Source organism: Xenopus tropicalis, chromosome 5 (assembly GCF_000004195.4).
Source record: "Xenopus tropicalis strain Nigerian chromosome 5, UCB_Xtro_10.0, whole genome shotgun sequence".
Lineage (NCBI taxonomy): Eukaryota > Metazoa > Chordata > Amphibia > Anura > Pipidae > Xenopus > Xenopus tropicalis.
This window is the reverse complement of record NC_030681.2, coordinates 2,817,089-2,843,718: the sequence shown is the minus strand read 5'-3', so window position 1 is coordinate 2,843,718 and position 26,630 is coordinate 2,817,089. Positions and strand designations below refer to the sequence as shown.

At 47.5% G+C, this 26,630-nt stretch overlaps 2 protein-coding genes across 3 annotated transcripts; both read right to left on the bottom strand.

Annotated features, from left to right (window-relative positions):
- Positions 1–707: 707 nt before the first annotated feature.
- Positions 708–13,230, bottom strand: LOC101734906. Its single transcript, XM_031901849.1, has 6 exons — positions 12,732–13,230; positions 12,292–12,363; positions 10,490–10,555; positions 3,438–3,509; positions 2,639–2,689; positions 708–1,556 (listed from the first exon to the last, which is right to left on the bottom strand). Exons 1-6 carry the CDS (start codon positions 12,814–12,816, stop codon positions 1,357–1,359), a joined length of 546 nt encoding a protein of 181 aa, XP_031757709.1. The 5' UTR covers positions 12,817–13,230; the 3' UTR covers positions 708–1,356.
- A 7,905-nt stretch (positions 13,231–21,135) lies between these two features.
- LOC100493854 (alpha-1,6-mannosyl-glycoprotein 2-beta-N-acetylglucosaminyltransferase-like) lies at positions 21,136–25,597 on the bottom strand. 2 transcript variants are annotated; one of them, XR_001169408.3, is made up of 3 exons: positions 25,451–25,597; positions 22,893–24,633; positions 21,136–22,862 (listed from the first exon to the last, which is right to left on the bottom strand). XR_001169408.3 is itself a non-coding variant. In XM_002943531.5 (2 exons), the coding sequence occupies exon 2, from the start codon at positions 24,612–24,614 to the stop codon at positions 23,349–23,351; it is 1,266 nt and encodes a 421-aa protein (XP_002943577.2). In that variant the 5' UTR covers positions 24,615–24,633; positions 25,451–25,597; the 3' UTR covers positions 21,136–23,348. The 2 variants fall into 2 exon arrangements, 1 of the variants encoding a protein (XP_002943577.2); XM_002943531.5 differs by having other exon boundaries at positions 21,136–24,633.
- Positions 25,598–26,630: the final 1,033 nt, after the last annotated feature.

Sequence of the window (26,630 nt, the reverse complement as noted above, 5' to 3'; positions counted from 1 at the left end):
GAGGGGGCTGGGGGGAGGGGAGGGTATATGTAGAGGGGGCTGGGGGAGAGCAGGGGTATATGTAGAGGGGGCTGGAGGGAGAGCAGGGGTATATGTAGAGGGGGCTGGGGGGAGTGCAGGGGTATATGTACAGGGGGCTGGGGGGAGAGCAGGGGTATATGTACAGGGGGCTGGGGGGAGAGCAGGGGTATATGTAGAGGGGCTGGGGGGAGAGCAGGGGTATATGCAGGGGGCTGGGGGGAGAGCAGGGGTATATGTACAGGGCGGGGGGAGCACAAGTAATGTTTAAGTAAGTCTGTACGGGAGAGAGATTGGAGAGTTGGGGGCCCACCAGGCAACCAGAGGAAGGGGCCAGTATTAACTCTTTAGTAACATGTCCCAGGGGCTGGACATTTCTGCCCCCCACACTCCCCTCAGTGTCTCCATCTCTTACTGCCATCCTCACTCACTGCCACCTCCCGTCTGTGACCATTCTGTCTCGCTGCCCCTTCCTTAGACTGTAAGCTCTGCTGGGCAGAATCTCCCCTCCCCTTACAAACAACTCTTGTTGGGCAGGGGTCCCCAACCAGCGGTCCGGGGACCAGTGCCGGGCCGTGGGTTGTGCTGAACTGGGCCACCTCTGGTCCCAGTTACCTGTGATCCCAACTCCCCGATGTGTTACACAGCCACGGCAACAGCTATGCGAAGCCCAGGAAGATTTCTACTGATCAGGACAAGGACCAAAGTACTTTATTAAGCTGTATATAATTATAATAAAGTGCATAATATAACATTTAATAATGATATTTACATTATATATGTAATTAAATTATATACTATGCACTAGGTGCGCCCCCCCATCCCCGGTCCTTGGGAAAATTGTCTTGCTTGAAACCGGTCCGTGATGCAAAAAAGGTTGGGGACCCCTGTTGTTGGGGATGCCCATAACCTGACTGTCCCCCCCAGTATCACTGGCTGCCCTCCTGCCCTGGCACCATCATATGGAAAGCTCAGAGACAGATGTTGGCATTGCCGGTTGCTATGCGTTGTATAGAGAAGCAATGTTCCCAGTATAGAGCCCCTTTCCCTTTGTTAATTGCCCTTAGTTGGTTGCTGAGTATATTTGCCAAGCTGTGCCCAAAACTGGGACCCTAGTTTAAAATGTTGGCCTTTCCATTGCCCGTAATCAGCGGCTTATTGGCGCCCGTTGCACAACATGTCGTTATTCCGCTGGTTCCTACTTTCATCCACTAGAAAAAAAATGCCCATTTATTTAGGTACAAAAAATGTCACTCCCTGTCACTCCTCTGGGTTCTAAATGGAAACCCCATTCTGATCCCCTTTGGGGCGGTGGTGCTGGCAGCTGGCACTGCCTCATTAACTGGCGTTTTCTGTGGCGTTACTGCCCGTGTCCCTGAGAGGTGAGCGCGTTGGTTTCTTGCGTTTGCTCTCACTTTCCTCATTGCCTGTGCTGTGTCTCCTCTTCGGGTGGTTTTTCTCCCCTTGATTGGTATCACTCGGGCTCCAATAGATATTCATCTGGTTTACAAAGAAGATCTGCGTGGCTTTATTCCCATCTGAAATACAGAAGAGAATGAGACGCTGCTGTCTCGGCGCTCTCTCTATACCGTCTCGGCGCTCTCTCTATACCGTCTCGGCGCTCTCTCTATACCGTCTCGGCGCTCTCTCTATACCGTCTCGGCGCTCTCTCTATACCGTCTCGGCGCTCTCTCTATACCGTCTCGGCGCTCTCTCTATACCGTCTCGGCGCTCTCTCTATACCGTCTCGGCGCTCTCACAGAATGTTCTACACAGGAACATTATTGCCTATAAGGATCCCTCACAGTGTGCCCACAGGTCACCCACAGAAGGGAATTAGCAGGGGTGCACTGTAGGTGCTACTGGGTGTAAACCAGGCTGCCATGAGGGGGTGCAATTGTGCTGGGCCCTGTATAATCATCTTCCGTAGAAGCGCCACATTGCCCTCAGGCTAAAACATGGAGGTGCCACAGAGAGATGTGCCCCCCAGAGAGAGTGCCCAGCAGCCTGTGAGTTGGCGCATCAGCACCCGTCTCAATAGGAAATGAAGGGATAGAATCACACGGGTGTGTGCTAGAACAGTAGGGGGGAAAGGTATCCACTGTGCGCAATGGGCAGAACCCCTGGGATTTAGGTCACCCTGTGCGTAATGGGCAGAACCCGTGGGATTGGGTCACCCTGTGCGTAATGGGCAGAACCCGCGGGATTGGGTCACCCTGTGCGTAATGGGCAGAACCCGCGGGATTGGGTCACCCTGTGCGCAATGGGCAGAACCCGTGGGATTGGGTCACCCTGTGCGCAATGGGCAGAACCCGTGGGATTGGGTCACCCTGTGCGCAATGGGCAGAACCCCTGGGATTGGGTCACCCTGTGCGCAATGGGCAGAACCCCTGGGATTGGGCAGAACCCGTGGGATTGGGTCACCCTGTGCGCAATGGGCAGAACCCGTGGGATTGGGTCACCCTGTGCGCAATGGGCAGAACCCGTGGGATTGGGTCACCCTGTGCGCAATGGGCAGAACCCGTGGGATTGGGTCACCCTGTGCGTAATGGGCAGAACCCGTGGGATTAAGTACAGAACTATGCTGCGGACATATAGTCTGGAATAGATCATTCTCCACCTTCAGATCCATTTTTCTTGTCCAGAGACTCCTCCCTCGGCCCGTTGGTACCTGGGGCAGAACAGAGACCAAATGATTAGAGAGGAAACATTAAATGCAGATGCAGAACGTGGCCGTGTCCCACATGTGGGCAGAACCAGTCAATTTTTATAAAACATTCTACACAATTGTGCCTGATTTGCAGTGAAGGAAATGGCACATTGTGGGGAAAAGACTGCACTTTGCCGGCAGCCATTGAGGACGTGAGTGAGCTCTTATGTCCCCTTTGCACCCAATTTACAATGGAAAGTCAATGTATATTGCTGCCATCTAGAGGTGGCACAGAGTATTGCCATGAATGGAAAGTCACTGCCATATTGGGCCACTGCTTGGGCCTTGCCCAGTCATTTGAGGACAGCGCTTCCTTATAGGAAATGTTGTTCCATTTGTATATAAATCAGAGTTAAAGGGCAAGGCAACCCAAAAAGTAATCGCTACCTAATTCAGCTACATATGGCCGCTGTCCTGAGCAGCATCATAAAGATAAATCCAACCAGACCAACTGTATAACGCCAATGAGTGGCGCCACTGTTGAGTGGAACAATTACCCCACAACGTGGCATCAGCAGTGGCACAGTGGGTAAAGCTGCCGGTTCAGACTGGAAAGCCAAACTGGAAAATCCAAGATGGCGGCCGCAAGCTTGTGAGTAACCATCACATGAAGGGTGATACACGGAGGGAACCAATGTTATTAATACAGCCATTAAGGAGGGACAAGGGGCAAATACATTGAATTCTCCAGAGAATAATAATAAATTACCGTTGTCATTCGGGTCACTGGTGCCGGAGTTTCCATTGAAATCATTCAGCTTCGCACAATTCGCATTAGAAACTGCAGAACACAAAGAGAGTATTTAAAATATTGTACTGAAAATTGCTGGGTGGGGGGTGGCAGGGTCTCACGGGACCTCCAATAACCTACCGGAACCCAGTCTCCCAGTGATTTCCTGGGTGTCTCTGCACAGAGTGTCTTGCATTGGGTAATCAGGGGAGATTTAATGGTGTGTGACAAGTGGATTTCAGGGAGGGAGGCAATGTCTGTTCCTGCTGAATTGTACTTAGTACAGGGGAATCCCTATGTGCCATAGTTTTATGGTATCTCTCTGTACAGGCTATGAGCAAACTTAGGGGGCTGTTCCTGCTGAATTGTGCTTAGTACAGGGGAATCCCTATGTGCCATAGTTTTATGGTATCTCTCTGTACAGGCTATGAGCAAACTTAGGGGGCTGTTCCTGCTGAATTGTGCTTAGTACAGGGGAATCCCTATGTGCCATAGTTTTATGGTATCTCTCTGTACAGGCTATGAGCAAACTTAGGGGGCTGTTCCTGCTGAATTGTGCTTAGTACAGGGGAATCCCTATGTGCCATAGTTTTATGGTATCTCTCTGTACAGGCTATGAGCAAACTTAAAAAAGGAGAAGAAATACAATACAATACAAACAGGTGGTCCCTGTCTAGACTTCAGAATTGCTGCACCGTTAACCCCAAAAAAGAAAGAGAAAAAAGGTGAAAATTATAATAGGCAATTCACTTGATCAAGTGTCATGGGACATTAAAACTTAACCTTTATTGGTAAAAATTAAAAGAGTAAAGTATATCTAGAAATAATCCCCATTAAAAATCGCCTGGGGTGATATTCAATTAAAGTACAAACTATGAGGTATTATAAGGCTGCTCAGAGTTAACCTGCTTCATTCAATTCATTAAATGTATCAGCTTAAAAAATAACTATTGTATCAAACACTCTCCTCAATTCAAAAGCCCCGTAGAGGCAGCCAAGGAGAGATTGCAAAAACACCTGCAACAATTGTTGCAAGATTGTTTTCCTTATGAGCTATATTACCTGCTGAAACGGGGTAGGGGATTCAGACCTCGTGGTAGCTGTGTTAAAGTACAGAACTCTTTCAGCTACAGGCTACAAATTCGGCCGTTTTCTGTGCCCCCCACCCCACCATGAAATGAGTGCAGGTAGCTCAAAATTGCAGCTTAACCTCCCGTTTTTTTTTTAACATTGAGGCACCCCTGCTTACTAAAATGCACATCAGTCGTGCAGACAAATCAGCCCACCCTTCCAAACCCAGAGCCCCGCATCAACACCCGCTCCACCCCCCTTCAAGCCCGACGCGCGTTTCGCCCCTTCACGAGGAGCTTTGTCAAGGACTGGCGCGCGCCCCCCAGGATGTCGGCTTTTAAAACTGGTGTAGCACTTCCGATTGGGCAGCTGGCGTCTCAACAGGGAATTCCCCTATGACGTCATTGAGAGACCCGGACTGCACATGCTATTTCTGGTTCAGAGAAGGAGATGTAGATCTGCTACATATTCTGACACTAGGGGGCGCTGTATTAATATTATAACTGGAACAAAGGGGGCAGAAATAATTTGGGATATCATATATTGAAACTTGTTGAATTGATGTTGAATAAAATATGAAAAATAAATTTAATGATGAGTGTTTATTTTATTCCAAAAAAGCATTCAGGGTGATGCTTCTATTCAGACCATTGGGGATAGCGAGTTTAACAAGAAGATCCACTCACTCTCTTTCTTGATTAGGGCTTTGTCAAGATCTCCTCCTCGTAGTCCTAAGCTAATTTTGCTGAGCCCTGACATCTTCAGACCCACGCTTTTGCCCTCATGTTTTTCATAGAAATGTCTGGCGATGGGGGTCATTTTGATGTTGCTGCAGGCATCTGTATTTGACTGTTCAATGTTCCTGACATGTTCGAGTAATCTATCTTTAAGCATCCTAATCGTTTTACCCACATATTGTTTGCCACAAGGGCAAGTAATGAGATAGATAATACTTTCCGAACGGCAGTTGAAATAATCTCTCACTGCATGTTTGATGTTAAATCTATCTATTACTGAATTGAGGTTGTATATATATTTGCATGCTTTGCAATGGCCACATGTGTAGGTCCCCTTCAGTTTCGTGCTGCTGGTAACAGTGGATGATTGAAAATGACTCGAGACCAGTTTATCCCTTAAATTAGGGGATCTCCGGCAACATGTACTAGGGGATTCTCCCACATATTTCCGCAGCGTTGTATCAGTGCGTAGTACATGCCAATGTTTTTTCAGAATAGCAATAATCGAAGGCCATTGATTATTAAAGGTACTAACAAACCTTATGCATTCTTCTGATGATTGGGTCTTTTTCTGACCAGTCAGTAAGAGATTGGTACGTTTGAGACCACAGGCACGATGGTAAGCCTGTCTGATTATTCTTCCGCTGTACCCTCTATCCCTAAACCTTGTCATCAGTTCTTTTGCTCTTTTTACAAAAACAGTGTGATCAGAGCAGTTACGTCTGAGTCTGATGAACTCACCATAAGGGATTGCTCTCTTAGTAGATTTTAGATGATGGCTTTGGAAATGTAAAATAGAATTGGTCGCCGTCGGTTTTCTGTATAGGTCAGTTGTAAGCATGCCATCTGTCATAATGTCGACAGTAATATCAAGAAAATCAATTTTGTGGGTGCTATAGGTGTGAGTGAGTTTGATGTTAAGGCTATTCTCATTCAATTGGAGGAGGAAATCATCCAATAATTCTATCGTCCCTGTCCAAAGAAAAAACAGGTCGTCGATATAGCGGAACCAATCCAATACAAATTGAGTGTAGTGTGTCAATTCATCATTGAAAACCCAATTTCTTAAACTTTCCAGCACAGGAACTTCCAATTTGAGCCAAGGTGAAAGGTCAGCCATTTCACAAATTAAAAATTGGGACGATGTAGTTATTAAACCATCTGACAAGGGGGGCAATGTTGTGATCTGGCCAAAAATTTTATACATAGCCAAAGCACTTAAGCAATTGACTAATGTCAAGTGCTACAGCAAATTACATCATGACCCAACCCTTGCCTTCCGTGAGTCATACAATGTCATTGTTCAAGATGGTTACCACACAGGGCTACTTACCAAACCTGAACTTAAAGCTTTGATCAATATACACTCTAGAACTCCGACCTTTTATATGTTACCAAAGATTCACAAAAATATTACCAAACCCCCTGGGAGACCAATAGTGTCAGGGAATGGTAATTTATGTGAACAGGCGAGCATATATATAGATAAGAAATTGCGTCCGTTTGTTTGTAGACTACCTTCGTACACACGTGATACAAGCGATTTATTATCCAAAATTGAGAATGTCAAAGTACCACCTGGAACAATCCTGGTCACGTGTGATGTTGAGTCTCTATACACGTGTATTCTACACAAATTTGGCCTAATGGCAATCAGGTTCTTTCTGGAGACAGAGAGTGACTGGGATCCCCAGTATATTGATTTCATTATATCAATTACTCAATTCTGTTTGACACATAATTTTTTCATCTTTAATAACAAATTTTATCTACAACAACGCGGGGTGGCAATGGGAGCTGCTTTCGCTCCTACATATGCCAATTTATTTCTTGGTTGGTGGGAAGCAAATTGGGTTTTCAATGATGAATTGACACACTACACTCAATTTGTACTGGATTGGTTCCGCTATATCGACGACCTGTTTTTTCTTTGGACAGGGACGATAGAATTATTGGATGATTTCCTCCTCCAATTGAATGAGAATAGCCTTAACATCAAACTCACTCACACCTATAGCACCCACAAAATTGATTTTCTTGATATTACTGTCGACATTATGACAGATGGCATGCTTACAACTGACCTATACAGAAAACCGACGGCGACCAATTCTATTTTACATTTCCAAAGCCATCATCTAAAATCTACTAAGAGAGCAATCCCTTATGGTGAGTTCATCAGACTCAGACGTAACTGCTCTGATCACACTGTTTTTGTAAAAAGAGCAAAAGAACTGATGACAAGGTTTAGGGATAGAGGGTACAGCGGAAGAATAATCAGACAGGCTTACCATCGTGCCTGTGGTCTCAAACGTACCAATCTCTTACTGACTGGTCAGAAAAAGACCCAATCATCAGAAGAATGCATAAGGTTTGTTAGTACCTTTAATAATCAATGGCCTTCGATTATTGCTATTCTGAAAAAACATTGGCATGTACTACGCACTGATACAACGCTGCGGAAATATGTGGGAGAATCCCCTAGTACATGTTGCCGGAGATCCCCTAATTTAAGGGATAAACTGGTCTCGAGTCATTTTCAATCATCCACTGTTACCAGCAGCACGAAACTGAAGGGGACCTACACATGTGGCCATTGCAAAGCATGCAAATATATATACAACCTCAATTCAGTAATAGATAGATTTAACATCAAACATGCAGTGAGAGATTATTTCAACTGCCGTTCGGAAAGTATTATCTATCTCATTACTTGCCCTTGTGGCAAACAATATGTGGGTAAAACGATTAGGATGCTTAAAGATAGATTACTCGAACATGTCAGGAACATTGAACAGTCAAATACAGATGCCTGCAGCAACATCAAAATGACCCCCATCGCCAGACATTTCTATGAAAAACATGAGGGCAAAAGCGTGGGTCTGAAGATGTCAGGGCTCAGCAAAATTAGCTTAGGACTACGAGGAGGAGATCTTGACAAAGCCCTAATCAAGAAAGAGAGTGAGTGGATCTTCTTGTTAAACTCGCTATCCCCAATGGTCTGAATAGAAGCATCACCCTGAATGCTTTTTGGAATAAATAAACACTCATCATTAATTAAATTTATTTTTCATATTTTATTCAACATCAATTCAACAAGTTTCAATATATGATATCCCAAATTATTTCTGCCCCCTTTGTTCCAGTTATAATATTAATACAGCGCCCCCTAGTGTCAGAATATGTAGCAGATCTACATCTCCTTCTCTGAACCAGAAATAGCATGTGCAGTCCGGGTCTCTCAATGACGTCATAGGGGAATTCCCTGTTGAGACGCCAGCTGCCCAATCGGAAGTGCTACACCAGTTTTAAAAGCCGACATCCTGGGGGGCGCGCGCCAGTCCTTGACAAAGCTCCTCGTGAAGGGGCGAAACGCGCGTCGGGCTTGAAGGGGGGTGGAAGCGGGTGTTGATGCGGGGCTCTGGGTTTGGAAGGGTGGGCTGATTTGTCTGCACGACTGATGTGCATTTTAGTAAGCAGGGGTGCCTCAATGTTAAAAAAAAAACGGGAGGTTAAGCTGCAATTTTGAGCTACCTGCACTCATTTCATGGTGGGGTGGGGGGCACAGAAAACGGCCGAATTTGTAGCCTGTAGCTGAAAGAGTTCTGTACTTTAACACAGCTACCACGAGGTCTGAATCCCCTACCCCGTTTCAGCAGTTAATATAGCTCATAAGGAAAACAATCTTGCAACAATTGTTGCAGGTGTTTTTGCAATCTCTCCTTGGCTGCCTCTACGGGGCTTTTGAATTGAGGAGAGTGTTTGATACAATAGTTATTTTTTAAGCTGATACATTTAATGAATTGAATGAGGCAGGTTAACTCTGAGCAGCCTTATAATACCTCATAGTTTGTACTTTAATTGAATATCACCCCAGGCGATTTTTAATGGGGATTATTTCTAGATATACTTTACTCTTTTAATTTTTACCAATAAAGGTTAAGTTTTAATGTCCCATGACACTTGATCAAGTGAATTGCCTATTATAATTTTCACCTTTTTTCTCTTTCTTTTTTGGGGTTAACGGTGCAGCAATTCTGAAGTCTAGACAGGGACCACCTGTTTGGGTGTCTCCTTGTATTTCTTCTCCTTTTTTTTGTACAATTTTACTTCAGTTGCACGTTACCTCAGTGTTCTTACTCCATTTCATACAATCTTAAGATAGGAGTGTAGACAGCTACAAGCTGAAAGTGCATAGTTAGTGAGGACGGTGCTAGCTTTTTCCATTTCTATATTATGAGCAAACTTAGGGGGCTGTTCCTGCTGAATTGTGCTTAGTACAGGGGAATCCCTATGTGCCATAGTTTTATGGGATCTCTCTGTACAGGCTATGGGCAAACTTAGGGGGCTGTTCCTGCTGAATTGTGCTTAGTACAGGGGAATCACTATGTGCCATAGTTTTATGGTATCTCTCTGTACAGGCTATGAGCAAACTTAGGGGGCTGTTCCTGCTGAATTGTGCTTAGTACAGGGGAATCCCTATGTGCCATAGTTTTATGGGATCTCTCTGTACAGGCTATGGGCAAACTTAGGGGGCTGTTCCTGCTGAATTGTGCTTAGTACAGGGGAATCCCTATGTGCCATAGTTTTATGGGATCTCTCTGTACAGGCTATGGGCAAACTTAGGGGGCTGTTCCTGCTGAATTGTGCTTAGTACAGGGGAATCCCTATGTGCCATAGTTTTATGGGATCTCTCTGTACAGGCTATGGGCAAACTTAGGGGGCTGTTCCTGCTGAATTGTGCTTAGTACAGGGGAATCCCTATGTGCCATAGTTTTATGGGATCTCTCTGTACAGGCTATGGGCAAACTTAGGGGGCTGTTCCTGCTGAATTGTGCTTAGTACAGGGGAATCCCTATGTTTTATGGGATCTCTCTGTACAGGTTGGTGAGGGTGATGGCTGACAGCAACACCATGTCATATCTCTGTGCTGATGGGTAATACTTTAATAAGATGCATATAACACAATGGGAGAGCTATGAGAGCTATATATAAGAATAATACATTCACTTCATAATGAGTAAAGGTACAAGGTGCATTGTGGGGGTGGGATACAGGCAGGCTGCACGGGGGCTCTGTATTCCATTATATTGTGAAAGGATGAGCTTTATTTATTTGTCTATAGGGGCCCATCACCTTGATTTATTCCATTTGCCTTTTGGTTTTTTTTTTTTTATTTTGATGAATGGGGCAGAACCCCTGCCCAGACCCAGATGTAGTTACCTGTCGGCTCACAGTCCTTGCTCTCAGCTCCATCAGTATCTTGGCTTTCGGAACAGTCCATTTCACCTACGGGGGGGGGGGAAACGGAAAGTCAGGAAGGAAAGCTCTCACACAGTCATTCCTATAGCACGGGGGCAACATCGGCAGAAATGACTTTAGGGACAGTAGGGCAAGATGGGGACAGTAGGGCAAGATGGAGACAGTAGGGCAAGATGGGGACAGTAGGACAAGATGGAGACAGTAGGGCAAGATGGAGACAGTAGGGCAAGATGGAGACAGTAGGGCAAGATGGAGACAGTAGGGCAAGATGGGGACAGTAGGACAAGATGGGGACAGTAGGGCAAGATGGGGACAGTAGGGCAAGATGGAGACAGTAGGGCAAGATGGGGACAGTAGGACAAGATGGAGACAGTAGGGCAAGATGGAGACAGTAGGGCAACATGGAGACAGTAGGGCAAGATGGAGACAGTTGGGAAAGATGGAGGCGGCGGGGCAAGGCGGGGGCGGCAGGTTACTCATGATGCTACAGTGAAATGGGTTCCATACATTGTATCATTGGTGCTGGCCCGTTGGTACCGATGTGTTAGTTCTATCTACGGTGCGGAAAGGGTTGTGTTCAACTGCCAGCACCCACGTTTGGCATTTGTAGTTCAACAACAGCGTTGGGGCCACGGGTTAGATAGTATTGGTTCAATAACGTTGGTAGCGCCCCCTAATACACTGGTAGCCGGCCCGGCGGCGCCCCCTAATACACTGATAGTTGGCCCGGCGGCGCCCCCTAATACACTGGTAGCCGGCCCGGCGGCGCCCCCTAATACACTGATAGTTGGCCCGGCGGCGCCCCCTAATACACTGATAGTTGGCCCGGCGGCGCCCCCTAATACACTGATAGTTGGCGCCCGGCGGCGCCCCCTAATACACTGATAGTTGGCCCGGCGGCGCCCCCTAATACACTGATAGTTGGCCCGGCGGCGCCCCCTAATACACTGATAGTTGGCCCGGCGGCGCCCCCTAATACACTGATAGTTGGCCCGGCGGCGCCCCCTAATACACTGATAGTTGGCCCGGCGGCGCCCCCTAATACACTGATAGTTGGCCCGGCGGCGCCCTAACACTGATAGTTGGCCCCGGCGGCGCCCCCTAATACACTGATAGTTGGCCCGGCGGCGCCCCCTAATACACCGATAGTTGGCCCGGCGGCGCCCCCTAATACACTGATAGTTGGCCCGGCGGCGCCCCCTAATACACTGGTGCCTCCCTCTCTAAGATGCTGCTGAACAAAAAACTAAATCATTCCAAAATCCCAAATAATAAAAAATGAAGACTAATTTCAAGTTGTCTCAGAATAGCACTCCCTACATCCTACTAAAGGGTTAACGTAACAATCCTGTTTTCTCAGAATATTAAAAGTGAAAATTGCCTGGGCCCCTGTGCCCCCCTGGATAGGGATGATGTCATGGGTACACTAGGCTTCAGTTCCCTATCAGGTCAGCCTGGCTGCTGATTGGTTCCTATCCTACAGTGCCGCCGCCCCCCTGCACAGCCTGGGAAAGGAGGTGGCAGGAAGTAGATGGGCGGGGCTAGTGGGGTTTGGGGGAAACTACTGTATAAAGCCCACCCCTTCTGTATTTAGTTCAGTACAATTTATTGGCACAATATTGTTTTTCCCACAATACGTCCCCTTTAACCCTTTTCATGCCAGCATCAGTTCCATCCATGGTGCGGAAAGGGTTATGTTCAACTACCAGCACCCACATAGTTTAACAGCGTTAGGGCCCCAGTCCTACACTTGGGGTACCTACCTGATTCCAGGCTGCTGGATGCACTCCTCATTTCCACAGTGTTGGATGGTGACGCCGGTTCCACTGATGACTCTGGGGGGGGGGGGGGGGGGAGAATATCCAACATTAGGCTACGTATCGGCCTATCAGCAATTCGCTTTGAGTGGTGTGCTACATTAGATATGAAACTAAAGATCTGATTAGTTGCTGTGGGTAACTGCATTGGTGCAATGTAGCTCCTCCCCTTGTAAATCAGCCCCATTGTGTTCCATGGTGTTTGCCTAATGGGGGGTTCTTTCCTTTTCCTGGAGCCACACCGCCGGCTCATACCAAGTCACTGATGGGGGGGTCACTGTGTTTCACTGCCAGGGCAATTCTATTTGGGGCAAATTACCCCACTTTATACAGATGTCTCACACTTGCACCCCCAGCCATTAGTTGCACCCACAGTAAGGACTTACCAGCCATGGCCGTGCCCTGCGTCCCCCTCTCCTTCAGTCCGACCAGGTGCCCAGCCCCCAACCTGCAACAGGAAGATAAGTGCATGTCAGCGTCCGACTGTCAGCTCCTCTGCCATAAAGTGCCATTGGCGAGCAAAACAGAACAGTAAGGGGAAGCGTTAGAGCAGAGTGATAGGGGGGCAGTGGGGGCCCCATTGATTGGGGGGCATGTGTAGCTTATCGGGGGGCATAATCAGCACAGACAGCCGCGACTCCCATGGGTGTAAGCCAATGTTTGGGCGCCCCGGCCAAATTATGGATTCGCTAACTAAGTGAATTAGGGGTGCAGGGGAATCGGCCACGCTGGAGCCATTTTCAGCAGAATTAGGGCAAAGCCAAGTGCCTGGCCAAAACTATTCCGAACCCTAAAAATCACATGACTAGGTCACGCCATTAAGCACACAATTTGCATATGTAAATCAGGATCCAGATTATTTCACTCGGCCGGGGCGCCCAAACCTTTGTACAATGGGCAAATAAGCAAATTTGTAACAACAAGAAAAAAGAAAATCACACAATGTTCAATATAGGGGATCCATATTGGGAACACCATGCAAGGTGACACACGTGCTTATAACCCCTGTGCAACACCATAGCCATCCCCTTTAAGAAAAAATAGTTATATAATACTAGCAATACTTGCTTTAATGCTTCCTTTTAGATAAACGCATACAGGCCATATTCTCTATTCAGTCCCTGCAGATGTAATGCCTGCAACTTGTGAATCCAAAACTTCTCTCAATGGGGGGGGGGGGGCATCTCCATCTGAGCTGTTGAATAAGGAGGTGTCTCATGTGAGGGGTGTAGATCGTGGAACTATCATACAAGCAAAAATTCATGAACGTAAAAACCTTCCCAGAATCCCATTGGTACATACATATCCCCCTCGCACGCGCCAGATGCATCACATTATCAATAAGCATTGGCCCCTTGTACAAAGGGCAAACCCTGATGTGGAGGAACTTAGGCGCCCCCGTAATCTGCGTGACAGGTTGGTGAGAGCTGATCTGGGTACCAAACGTAGGTTATTAATGCCCCTAAAGAATGGGATGTACCCTTGGGGCAGGTGTAACCAGCGCTCGAGTGTAATACGCACAGATTCACTCGCCCCTACGCCGCTCGCAGGTTTGCTATTAAAGGTCCCTATACATGTGCCTGTGAGTATGTGGTGTATGTGCACAAGTGCCCGTGCAGACTGGCGTACGTAGGAGAGACCATCCATCCTGTTCATGATCGGATCCGCTATCAGGAAGGAAGTGGTTAAGTTACTGGTTCCGGCACATTTTTGCACGGCTCGCCATACAGCGGCTGCACTGAGGTTTCTTGTGATAGAGACTGTTGCCCCCCCCCACAACTCCAGAAACGAGAGAAGTTTTGGATTCACAATTTACATCCATGGGGACTGAATAGAGAATATGGCCTGTATGCATTTATCTAAACGGAAGCATTAAAGCAAGTATTGTTAGTATTATATAACTATTTTTTCTTAAAGGGGATGGCTATGGTGTTGCACAGGGGTTATAAGCACGTGTGTCACCTTGCAGGTTGTTCCCAATATGGATCCCCTATATTGAACATTGTGTGATTTTCTTTTTTCTTGTTACACATTTGCTTATATTAGGAACGTTACATGTTATGCATTTTTATTTTCCGAAGGGGGAACCCATTGTGGAATGTCCCTACTTGGATCCAGTAATCTGTTGGGGGAGTGACCTTTAGACTTGCCCCTATTTATACCCTGTGGGCTTTGTGTTCATTACCTTGCTACTTGATAAAGAGGTGGGAGCCTTGAAACGTTGTAATGCAGTTGTTTTGCACAATGCACTAAAGATTTTTTCATTTTAACGAGTCTGGACCTTTTTGTTTCTTTCTATATGTATTGTCCGTTGGTTTGGACTAGGTCTTCAGACTGGTACGTTAGCTGCACTTTAGTTTGTACATATACATGTACATATATATATATACACACACATACACACACACACATACATACATACATACATACATACGTGTGTGTATATAGACCCTGAGGAAGAGCACCGTCAGTGCTGGAAACTTTGGACCTTTTTTTCAAATAAACTTTTCATTTTTTTGCAAAGTCCCGGTGTGTGCGGCTCACTGTCTGTATACTATTATTATTTTTGCCAGCACCCTGGGCGTTTGAGCCTTTATAGAGTGTGCTCTGTTTGTTCTTGTACATATGTGTGTATATATACACAGACACATATATATATATATATAGCAAGACAATGAGCCGCACACGCAGGGACTTTGTTAGAAAACAAAAATTTTTTTAATGAAAACGATCCAACGTTTCGAGCACCAACTGTGCTCTTCTTCAGGGACGAACCAAAAGACAGTGCAAACCTCACCCCCCATAAATACCCCACCACAACAAAAAGGGCGCCAAAAAAATCGGTAACCATGGTAACCAATGTACATGAACTGTGCTGGTACAGGTAGAAAGAACATAAAGGAAAAAGTTTCAAAATAGTAAAAGGTGATAGAACAGAAATAAACACAGCTTGTGCAATGTAACAATATGGATAACAACAATATCAATGATCAGGGAAATGTATATAATGCAGATCGCTAGTGAACCAAAAATAAAGGAAGCAAAAGTGCAGACATACAGAAAAACAAAGCAGATAAGGGAAACTGCAGTATGAGGGAGTACAACCGAAGAAAGCAATGAAGATCGTACTTGCCAGGGAGAGAGAGCCTTTGTCAGATCAATCAATCAATTTCAATCTGATCGCATAGCCCCCAAAACAGAAGTTTGTTATATTTTATCCATTAATATATGTCCAATGGAACTGTATCTTCCTGTATGTCCCATTAACGCCATGGACATTTTTTTGTCCCCAGTGCCTCATTTTTTTGTACTTCAATCATTACTAGCAATACTCTTTACTCTACATCTTTTATTCCTTATTTGTCTGTTCTCCAGATTACTTTATATGGCCATCTATATTGTCACAGCCTTGCCGTTTTGACATCACAGGTCCTCGGACCTCATGTGCTGAATGCCATGAACGCCAGTGTGATACTAATTACTCCGACAGTGCTTGGAACAGTGTCCGTAGGGCTGCGGGGGGCACCCGTAGCGGTGTTATCCAAGACCTGAAATGGTTTGGAAGCCGTAAAGCAGCGCCGGTGGTGACACTTGTGAAGTTACAGAGAGCTCTCTGAATACCATCATTACCGCTGGAGTAATACACGTTTTTATTATTGGGCACATACAGCAGCACGGGTATTGCTGTTTTTGGCACTATACATGCCTGACACAGCATAACTTGTCGCTCAATGCGGGGCAAAGTATACCCCTGTGCCTCTCAATATGTTATACAGCACTTCATATGGTGCTAGACCAACTGATGTCCTTACCTTGAGCTCACTGCGGGGGCTCTTTCCCTAGTCGTGCACTACCTTAGTGTCCCTATACGGCATGTCCCTTGAACTGACAATTGGCCCTGTCTATTTGCTATTTGTTTCCTACTACTCGTTTCAATGTTCTGTGTCTGTCATTTCTTTTTTGCAGCCCTGCCTTTTTTTACTTATTGATCTAATTTTTCTGTTCTACTTTAGTTTCAAGTTTTTTGTTTTAGCCACTTAATATTTTTTATTTTTTTTATAATTTTTGTTCCTTGAGCCACATACTCTGCGCTCCACTGGCAACATGTTTTATTACCCCAGTGGAATGCCATCAGTGTTACAGCCTGCTACCTCTCTGGTAGCTATTCAGGCTCGTATAACTTTTTCTGACACTGGACGTTTCCATGACTACGGGGCACACTAGGCTCTACATGATGACGTCATCTGCTGCCGGTTCATTACACCATCAGCTCCAGCGCTTCTGTTCTGGACAATGATTGATCTGACAAAGACTCTCTCTCCCTGGCAAGTACGATCTTCATTGCTTTCTTCGGTTGTACTCCCTCATACTGCAGTTTCCCTTATCTGCTTTGTTTTTCTGTATGTCTGCACTTTTGCTTCCTTTATTTTTGGTTCACTAGCGATCTGCATTATATACATTTCCCTGATCATTGATATTGTTGTTATCCATATTGTTACATTGCACAAGCTGTGTTTATTTCTGTTCTATCACCTTTTACTATTTTGAAACTTTTTCCTTTATGTTCTTTCTACCTGTACCAGCACAGTTCATGTACATTGGTTACCATGGTTACCGATTTTTTTGGCGCCCTTTTTGTTGTGGTGGGGTATTTATGGGGGGTGAGGTTTGCACTGTCTTTTGGTTCGTCCCTGAAGAAGAGCACAGTTGGTGCTCGAAACGTTGGATCGTTTTCATTAAAAAAAAATTTTGTTTTCTAACAAAGTCCCTGCGTGTGCAGCTCATTGTCTTGCTATATACATGGTTTTTGCAAGCACCTGGGGCATTTGATTACTATTAGGGTGTGCTCTGTTCTTTTCTGTATATATATATATATATATACACACACACACACAGTTGCAAGAAAAAGTATGTGAACCCTTTGGAATTATATGGATTTCTGCACAAATTGGTCATAAAATGTGATCTGATCTTCATCTAATTCCCAACAATAGCCAATCACAGCCGGCTTAAACTAATCCCCCACAAATCATGAAATGTTTCCATGTTTGTATTGAACTCACCGTGTAACCATTCACAGAGCGGGGGGCAAACATATGTGAACCCCCGAGACTAATGACATCTACAAGAGCCAATTGGAGTGAGGTGTCGGCCAACTGGAGTCCAATCAATGAGATGAAACTGGAGGTGTTGGTTACGGCTGCCCTATAAACACACAGCAGTTTGGGTTTGCTTTTCCCCAGAAGCATTGCCTGATGGGAACGATGCCGCGCACAAACGAGCTCCTACGATTAAGAATTGCTGACTTGGATAAAGCTGGAAAGGGTTATATGAGTATCTCCCAAAGCCTCGCTGTTCATCAGCCCCCGGTAAGTCAAACCGTCTATAAATGGAGAAAGTTCAGCACTGCTGCTACTCTCCCTCGGAGCCTGTAAGAGCGCCGCGCAGACTGCTCAGTGAGGGGAAGGAGAACCCTAGAGTGTCAGCGAAAGGCTTACACAAGTGTCCGGTATCTGTTAGCCAATCTACGATACATAAACCACTAAACAAGAACGGATTTCATGGGAGGAGACCACAGAGGAAGCCAAAAAACCATTGCTGCGCATTTAGAGTTTGCAAAAGAGCAGCTGGATGTCCCACAGCGGTACCGGAAATATATTCCCTGGGCTGATGGAACCAAAGCTGAGTTGTTTGGAACAAACACACAACACTACGTGGGGGGGAAAACAGGCACAGCACCCCAACATCAGAAGCTCATCCCAACTGGGAGTACGCTGGTGGGGGCTCGTGGTTTGGGGCTGCTCTGCTGCGTCAGGACGGATTGCTAGCATCGATGGAAAAATGATTTCCCACGTTTATCAAGACATTTTGCAGGAGAACTTAAGGCCATGTGTCCCCCAGCCGAAGCTCAGCAGAACCTGGGTGTTGCAACAGGACAACAACACAAAGCAGAGAAGCAAATCAACAACAGAATGGCTTCAACAGAAGCAAATACGCCTTCTGGAGTGGCCCGGTCAGAGTCCGGACTCAACCTGATTAGAAAGCGATTTACACCAGAGACCCCAAGAATATTGCTGAACTGAAACAGTTCTGTAAAGAGGAATGGTCTGGAATTACCCCTGAGCACTGTGCCCGTCTGATCTGCAGGGAACGTTCAGTGAGGTTATTGCTGCCCAAGGAGGTTCAACCAGGTATTAAATCCAAGGGTTCACATACTTTTTCTTACAACTGTATATATATATATATACATATATAATATATGTGTGTGTGTATATCTATATATACACACACACACACTCACTCTGCATGGCAGCTCATAGCTTTCAGTGCCCCCTGGTTCTGCCCCGTCCCGTTACCCCTCTTACCTTTTTTCTCTTGCCAAGTAATTGGGGGACAGTGACTCTACAGGGGCAACAGGCAAATTTAAACATAGACCTAAAGCTCTAGCTCCACCCATTTCCCCCCCACCCCTTACATCTCCAAAACACACTAACAGGCCTGCCCTCAGGATATGATTGGCTGGGAAGGCGACCTGCCTGCCCCCCTTACTGACGGTCCTGCCGCAGGCTCCAATGCTGTTTAAGTCAACTGAACTCTAATTGGAGCTTAAAACTTCTGCAGTTGCACAGCTCTCTTTACAAACAGTAAAGTGTACCGACCAATCGCACAGAAGCAGGCGGAGCTTAGGGGAGAATAGAAACTGAAAGCAGAAAAGAGGGGTCCTCATTAAATCTGTATATTAACACCCCCCCCCCTCCCCAGAGTAATGTCCGGAAGCCTCTGAACTCCCACAGTAACTGCATTAACCCTTCTCTTGCCCTCACCGTGAGTGCAATACAACCCCCCATGGGGTAAATATTGGTCCCAATAAGCATTACATTAACTTTGAGTTAACCTTTAGTATGACGTAGAGTGTAATATTCTGAGACTATTTGCAATTGGTCTTCATTTTTTTATTATTTGTAATTTTTTTTCATTATTTCTATTTTATTTAGCAGCTCTCCAGACTGGAGTTTCAGCAGCTATCTGGTTGCTAGGATCCAAATTACCTTAGTAACCAAGGAGTGGTTTGGATGAGAGACAGGAATATGAATAGGGGAGGGGCTGAATAGAAAGATAAGGAATAAATAGTAACAATAACAATAAAACTGGAGCCTCACAGAGCAATAGGGTTTGGCTGCCGGGGTCAGTGACCCCCATTTGGAAGCTGGAAAGAGGCAGAAGAAGGCGGCAAATGATTCAAAAACTATAACAAATAAATAATAAAGACCAATTAAAAAGTTGTTCCATGCTATAACATAATTATAAGTGTAAATAATAATAATAATAAGTGAACTGAAAGGTGAAGTACCCCTTTAAGAAACAGAAATATTCTGAGACACCAGGTGGCGCTGCAGAGAGATCATTCAGCCAAGAAGGTTCCTTTACCAAAATGCACATTTTAACCGACCAATGGGAACTTGGCCCTGTGCTGAGCCCTGAACCCCCCCATTACAGGCAGCAGAGCAACATTGTAGAACCCAGATCTATTAACTGCTTCCTCCCACCCACAGTCCTGCCTCCTGCCCATCACTAAACCCTTGTGCCTAAAAGCACTTACCCCTTGGGCAGAACCAGGATCCAAAATGAGCACAGACTGCAGGGGCGGTACCGGGGTGCCCCCCATGTCCCTCCTGTCTGTGCCATTCATTCTCCGGCCAATCCAGGGCAGCAGGGCTACTATGGGCGGAGCTTATTGGTAGCCAAATGTGCCCCTGCAGGGTAGGTGCTCAGCTGCCTAATGTGCCCCGGGAGGGGTAGATCAATAGCAGTGTAATGTGCCTCTGTGGGGTAAGTGCACCTGTCTGTATTGCCTCTCAGCTCCTAGAATACTCCTGACCGGGGGGCCCCCATATCAAGGAATTGGCCCCTACACTCTGGGGATTCACAGGAACAGCTTCTAAACCAAAGTTTGGGGGCACGGAGAGGGGTCAGTGGGGGGCATTCACCCTAAAGTGTAACAATCAGGAGGGGCTTCTCCCAACAATACCAGGAAGGGACGAGCACAGGAAATCCTGAGAGTCTATGGGCACGTGGCGCTGACAGCACCGGGGCAGGGGGTCGCGGGTCAGAACAGAACTCTGAGATCTTACAGCACAAATAGCTCCGAGGGGGAAATAAACATTGAAAAATACTGTCTAAGGGAAACACTATGGCACCCCCTACCCATATGTATAAATACAAATATACAGAGAGGGAATGTTCTGGGCACACAATAAGCTGTACCCCCATACTGTACTGTCTAAGGGAAACACTATGGCACCCCCTACCCATATGTATAAATACAAATATACAGAGAAGGAATGTTCTGGGCACACAATAAGCTGTACCCCCATACTGTACTGTCTAAGGGAAACACTATGGCACCCCCTACCCATATGTATAAATACAAATATACAGAGAGGGAATGTTCTGGGCACACAATAAGCTGTACCCCCATACTGTACTGTCTAAGGGAAACACTATGGCACCTCCTACCCATATGTATAAATACAAATATACAGAGAAGGAATGCTCTGGGCACACAATAAGCTGTACCCCCATACTGTACTGTCTAAGGGAAACACTATGGCACCCCCTACCCATATGTATAAATACAAATATACAGAGAGGGAATGTTCTGGGCACACAATAAGCTGTACCCCCATACTGTACTGTCTAAGGGAAACACTATGGCACCTCCTACCCATATGTATAAATACAAATATACAGAGAAGGAATGTTCTGGGCACACAATAAGCTGTACCCCCATACTGTACTGTCTTTTTAATAGAAATAATTAGAAGATAGAATACAAATATACTTCCCCTTTACAACAGAAATCCAATTATTTTGTTCGAAGCCGAAAACAATAACAACTCCCCACCCCCATTACAAACAGATGACTATACAATACTTAGGGGGGGGGGTATTTATTACAGGGAATGGGGCAGAAGGAAGGGACAAGGTGACTTTATATTCTTTAAAAATAATTAATAAATAAGGGGAGGGGCATGGCCTTTGCACAGAGTAAAATGGTTCCAAAAATACAAATCCCATGATCCCCTGACAGGAGGGGGTGGGTTCCACGTTTCTGTAACGGTTGCTATGGACAAACTGGTTTTTCTAGAAGTGCCCACATTCTCCCCGGCCCTGATGGAAAATCCCCAGCACAGCAAGCGAGGGGTTAAAGTGAGACATTCTGCAGGCGAGACTGTTCTGCCGCCGTTCCACCTGCGAGAGATCCGAGCTGGGGTCAGACTCACTAGTTTGTACTTAGGAGGGAACACTCCCAGCCACTCCCATCTATTTACTGTCAACCGCGGAATGTCGGTTTAACCCTCTGTTTGCCAGGCACACACCTTGGGCTGGTGTACGAGACCCGCAGTGGTATGAACTATAGTGGGGAGGGCAAGAGATCCTTCATTTCTACCCTCCTGTCCTTTAAAGGGGAAGTTAACCCAAAAACATTTGAATGACTTCACCTCTTACAGGGGCCCAGATCCCCCCCCAAAGAAGAACTGGCTGTGGCAGGTTGATGACCTGAGTGTCGGGGGGGGGGGGGGGGGGTACATTGTGTAATTACATTAATTAACATTAATTAGCATATTCACAACAAATTAAAAAACAAGTTGGACATTAACCCTTAACAGAATCTCTGGCTGAGCCCAAACGCGACTAAAATAAAAATACAGAAGAGAAATATTGGTGCGGCTGTAGCGGCCGACTTCCCCTTTGATCAGAGCGAATCGGTCGTAGCGGAGGGGCCACGGCCAATCACGTAGGAGACGGCGACTAGGCGCCGCCCCGAGCACCATGTGACCCAGAATATCCCTGTAATTAACCGAGAGGTTTCCCTGGGGAGCTGAGGGGAGACACCCCCCCCCCCCCCGAGCGAGCCACCCAGCACCACCTTGTGTGCCCTTCCCTAATACTGTGTGTGCGGGGGCTGCCGTATTGCCCAGCTCCAATATGGAGAGACTGGGGGGCAAACTCTCCTACCCTGGGGCAAGTTAAGGGGAACTTTAACCCATTAGCAACTGCCTCAATCCCCTCTCTCATTAACCCTGCAACCCCCCCCCCATACACGTAACTCCCTGCACCTCTGGTTCTAAAGCAAAGAACACAGGTATGGCACTTGGGGGTATTTAGCTTAGGGGCACAAAGCTTGAGGTATATAGCTTGGGGTATATAGCTTGGGGTATATAGCTTAGGGGCACATAGCTTGGGGTATATAGCTTAGGGGCACAAAGCTTGGGGTATATAGCTTAAAGGCACATAGCTTGGGGTATATAGCTTAGGGGCATATAGCTTGGGGTATAAAGCTTAGGGGCACAAAGCTTGGGGTATATAGCTTAGGGGCATATAGCTTGGGGTGTATATAGCTCAAAGGCACATAGCTTGGGGTATATAGCTTAGGGGCACAAAGCTTGGGGTATATAGCTTGGGGGCACAAAGCTCAGGGGCACAAAGCTCAAGGGTATAAAGCTCGGGGGCACATAGCTTGGGGGCACATAGCTCGGGGGCACATAGCTCGGGGGAACGTCAGTCACATGACACATACCCAGTGCCAGGCTACAAGGCACACAAAGGCTCCCTGTCAGTTTTGGTTCTTATATTCTTTGGTTACGATATAACAAATACCCTGTTGCCCCGGCAGGGGGGGCACCAAGAGGGAAATGGTAGAATCAGTGTAAAAACAAAGACAATTTTACGAAATAAAAATCCATTTCTGTCTTTCCAGAAAGAGCTTTAAAGTGTGTAAAACCCTTCGCCGCTCCGGGGACCAATCATCTGCAAGGCCGCGCCCATCGCTAAAGGCACGGGGGCGGTGAATGCGCCAGAGGGCGGAGCCAAGTACAAAAAGCAGCAATTTGGGGGCATTTGGTCTCTTGTGCAATTCAATTCCTGAGATAATTCCTGAACTTTGGTCACAGTTAAATCCGTAAGGACCGCGTCTGGGAACGGTATTGGGGGCGGGGCCATCAGAGCCTGGCGTACGATTGGCACAGAGCGTGGTCCCTAATGTCCCCCCAGCCGCCGTTCTTGGTTTGGGGGGGGTTGCGCACCTCCTGCTGCCGACTGGCCACCGTTATGGTTTTTGGGAAGAGGCGGCCACTCAGCTGCCGGACCTGCTCCCTGAGATTTTGGGACGCGGCGTCGGTGCTGGGACACGCCCCACTGCGCCCGCATTCACCCTCTTTGGGGACGGAGGGCAGGTTGAGCACCCGGGGGAGGCGGGCGCTGAGCACCTTGAGCGGGTGGGAGAGGCAGGAGGCGGAGAGGTGCTGCAGGCTCCAGTCCCAGTTGTAATCGTCGTAGGTGCAGAATTCTGTCAGGCACCCCATCAGCTGGTAGTAGAGTGGGCGGGGCATACCCACGGCGGAACGGTGCTTCGGCGCCACAAAGCCGCTTACTTCCGTGTGCTGGGGGTCGGGGGAAGGGTCGGGACTGGCGGTGCCCCCCAGGCTGAGCAGCTGACACCCTTCCTCCTGGCACTGCTTCTGCATTAGGCGCAACATGTGCTGCCAATCAGGGAGCAGGTAACTGCCCTCCTCCAGGAACACTACGTACCCCCCGTAGCCACTCACCTCCCGCACCCGCTCCCACGTGAAATGGAGCTTCCACCACCAGTGGTGCTTGTCCAGGGCAAACGGCGCCTCCCTGTAGTGCCCGTGGCTGTCGGGGAACTCGGCGTTGTTGCACCGCCGCTGGAGGGCAGACTCCTTGGACAGGTCCCTGGGGCAATCGTTGGGGTCAGCCCCCGGGAATTCCTCGGGGTAGAAGCTCAGGCTGTAGGGGAAGTAGAGGGGCAGAACCCGGCAGAAGTCTATGGAGAGCATGGCGTCGGCCACCTCGCGGCACGGCTTCTCCATACTGAGCACCAATAGGAGGCGCCCGTTGGCCCGGGGCCCCGCCGCCCGCAGGGACTCCGCTAGGAGGCGCAATCGAGCGCCGCTGCCCGGCCCCCCCCGGAACTGCACCACCACCACCAGCTCGGGGCGAGAAGGGAACCGGTCGGCGTTCAGAACAGGTTGGCGCAGGTTGTTCCGGTAAGCGCCCAGTCTCATCTGCAGCGGGGGGCCGGCCGGCAGCCGGAAGCCCCGGGGGTTATTGCCCTCGCTGGGGCCCGGGGTTGTTAGCTGGAAGTTGCCCTCGTTCTGCCGGGTGGAGAGATGGAGCAAACCAGCGCCGGCGAACAGAACCAGCACCAGGGAGGCGATCTTCTTCTTGTGCAGCGTCAGCCTCATGGTTGGGCCTAAAGTTACCCTGGGGGGGGGGGGCAGAGATAAATAGGATTAGTGCCCTGTACCTGCCCCACAGGGGCAGAAAATAACATTCCCTTACTTTCTATCTCAGACACTTTGTATTATTGCCCCCAGCAAATCCCCCATCCCAGGGCAGAATGAAATACCCCCTGACTCCCTGCCCCTGTTACCGGGGCAGATAAAACACCCCCCCCTCTACCCACTGTTGACAGATAATCTCTCTCTTACCCCAAGCAGGGGCAGATATTCCCCACCCAGGGGCAGAAAGGAATACCCCCTGACTCCCTGCCCCTGTTACTGGGGCAGATAAAGCACCCCCCCCTCTACCCACTGTTGATAGATAATCTCTCTCTTACCCCAAGCAGGGGCAGATATTCCCCACCCAGGGGCAGAAAGGAATACCCCCTGACTCCCTGCCCCTGTTACTGGGGCAGATAAAGCACCACCCCCTCTACCCACTGTTGACAGATAATCTCTCTCTTACCCCAAGCAGGGGCAGATATTCCCCACCCAGGGGCAGAAAGTAATACCCTGCCCCTGTCAGATTACATACAAGTCAATGCAGGGGCAGACACAACAGCTCCCTGTCTCTCCTACCCCAGGAAGGGGCAGATATAACCTATTACCCCATAGAGAGGCAGATAAAGTACAACCCGGTGTAGCCAGGGCAGTGACAGGGTTAATACCCCGAGAGTTGATCTCTGCCCCCCCCCCAAGCTGCCAAAGTTCCCTGACTGTTCTAAACTGAACTTTCTCTTCCTGTTCTACTTTCCCTTTACTGCCCCAATAACCTGCCCCAGTGTGTGGGCGGCACTTACGCTGCTGAGCTGCCCTGGGGCGGGTTCCCGGCTCCTCTCTCGGTGTTTGAGTCCCTTCAGCCCCGGAGCCGCTCACCCTCACCCTCACACACCGAGAGCCACACTGGGTTCGCTATGAGCTCCTCCCACAGCAGCCAATCGTACAGCGCTGACGTATTTTTCCGAAGGCGGTGCAGCCCGCCTTCTTCCTCTGGCCAATCGAAAAGTGACACTTCAGTGACGTTTCTTAGGACGGTCCGGTCGCCATATTTAGTGAGGGCAAATCTGCCCAAAGCACAGACATTCCAGCAGGTGCCGCTCAGTACAGGTGCGGGGGCCCCAGGGCAGGAAGCGCAGGGGCAGATAAACTGGTTCCTGGTTTGTTTGTGTTTCAGCTTTTATCTTCCCATCTCCTTTTGAGTCTTTATAGAGTACAAACCTGTATATGTATGTTGCCTTCTTCTTCTGACTCTTTGCAGCTTTCAAATGGGGGTCACTGACCCCGGCAGCCAAACCCTATTGCTCTGTGAGGCTCCAGTTTTATTGTTATTGTTACTTTTAATTCCTTATCTTTCTATTCAGCCCCTCCCCTATTCATATTCCTGTCTCTCATTCAAATCTCTCCCTGGTTGCTAAGGTAATTTGAACCCTAGCAACCAGCTGCTGAAACTCCAAACTGAAGAGCTGCCAAACAAAAACTGAAATCATTAAAAAACTACAAATAATAAAAAATGAAGACCAACTGCAAATTCTCAGAATATCACTCTCCACGTCATACTGAAAGTTAACCCAGCGGTGACCGACCCCCTTTGCTCAGGATTTTGTGCTTTACGGCAGTGACCTAACATGGCGGATACAGTGACTCGAAGAGAAGAATTTAGAATATTTTGACCAATGATTTTTCCTATTCTTTGGTTGCTAGGGTCAGTGACCCCATAGACCAGACTGGGCAGTTGCTAAGTAGAAAGTTTAAAAAACAACAGATTAAAGGGGAAGTTAATGCCATTGTACCAGATATTCCCCTATTATTCATACACTCGTCAGGATTCCATAGAAAGAAACAAACTCCGCCTCCGGGGGTCGTATTGCGCTTTAGACTAGTATCTAGTAGAATTAAGTCTAAAACAACTGGACTTTTCTGAGTTTTTCTTGAAAACGTTTCACCACTCATCCGAGTGGCTTCTTCAGTTCAAATGACTGG

Excerpts from the sequence above, each read along its gene's own strand:
- LOC100493854 (XM_002943531.5), bottom strand. The coding sequence starts at position 24,614 with ATGAGGCTGACGCTGCACAAGAAGAAGATCGCCTCCCTGGTGCTGGTT.
- LOC101734906 (XM_031901849.1), bottom strand. The coding sequence starts at position 12,816 with ATGCACTTATCTTCCTGTTGCAGGTTGGGGGCTGGGCACCTGGTCGGA. Across the intron at positions 3,510-10,489 it reads CAAGGACTGTGAGCCGACAG|TTTCTAATGCGAATTGTGCG; the intron begins GTAACTACATCT and ends TGTGTTCTGCAG. Across the intron at positions 1,557-2,638 it reads CAAGAAAAATGGATCTGAAG|ATGGGAATAAAGCCACGCAG; the intron begins GTGGAGAATGAT and ends TCTGTATTTCAG.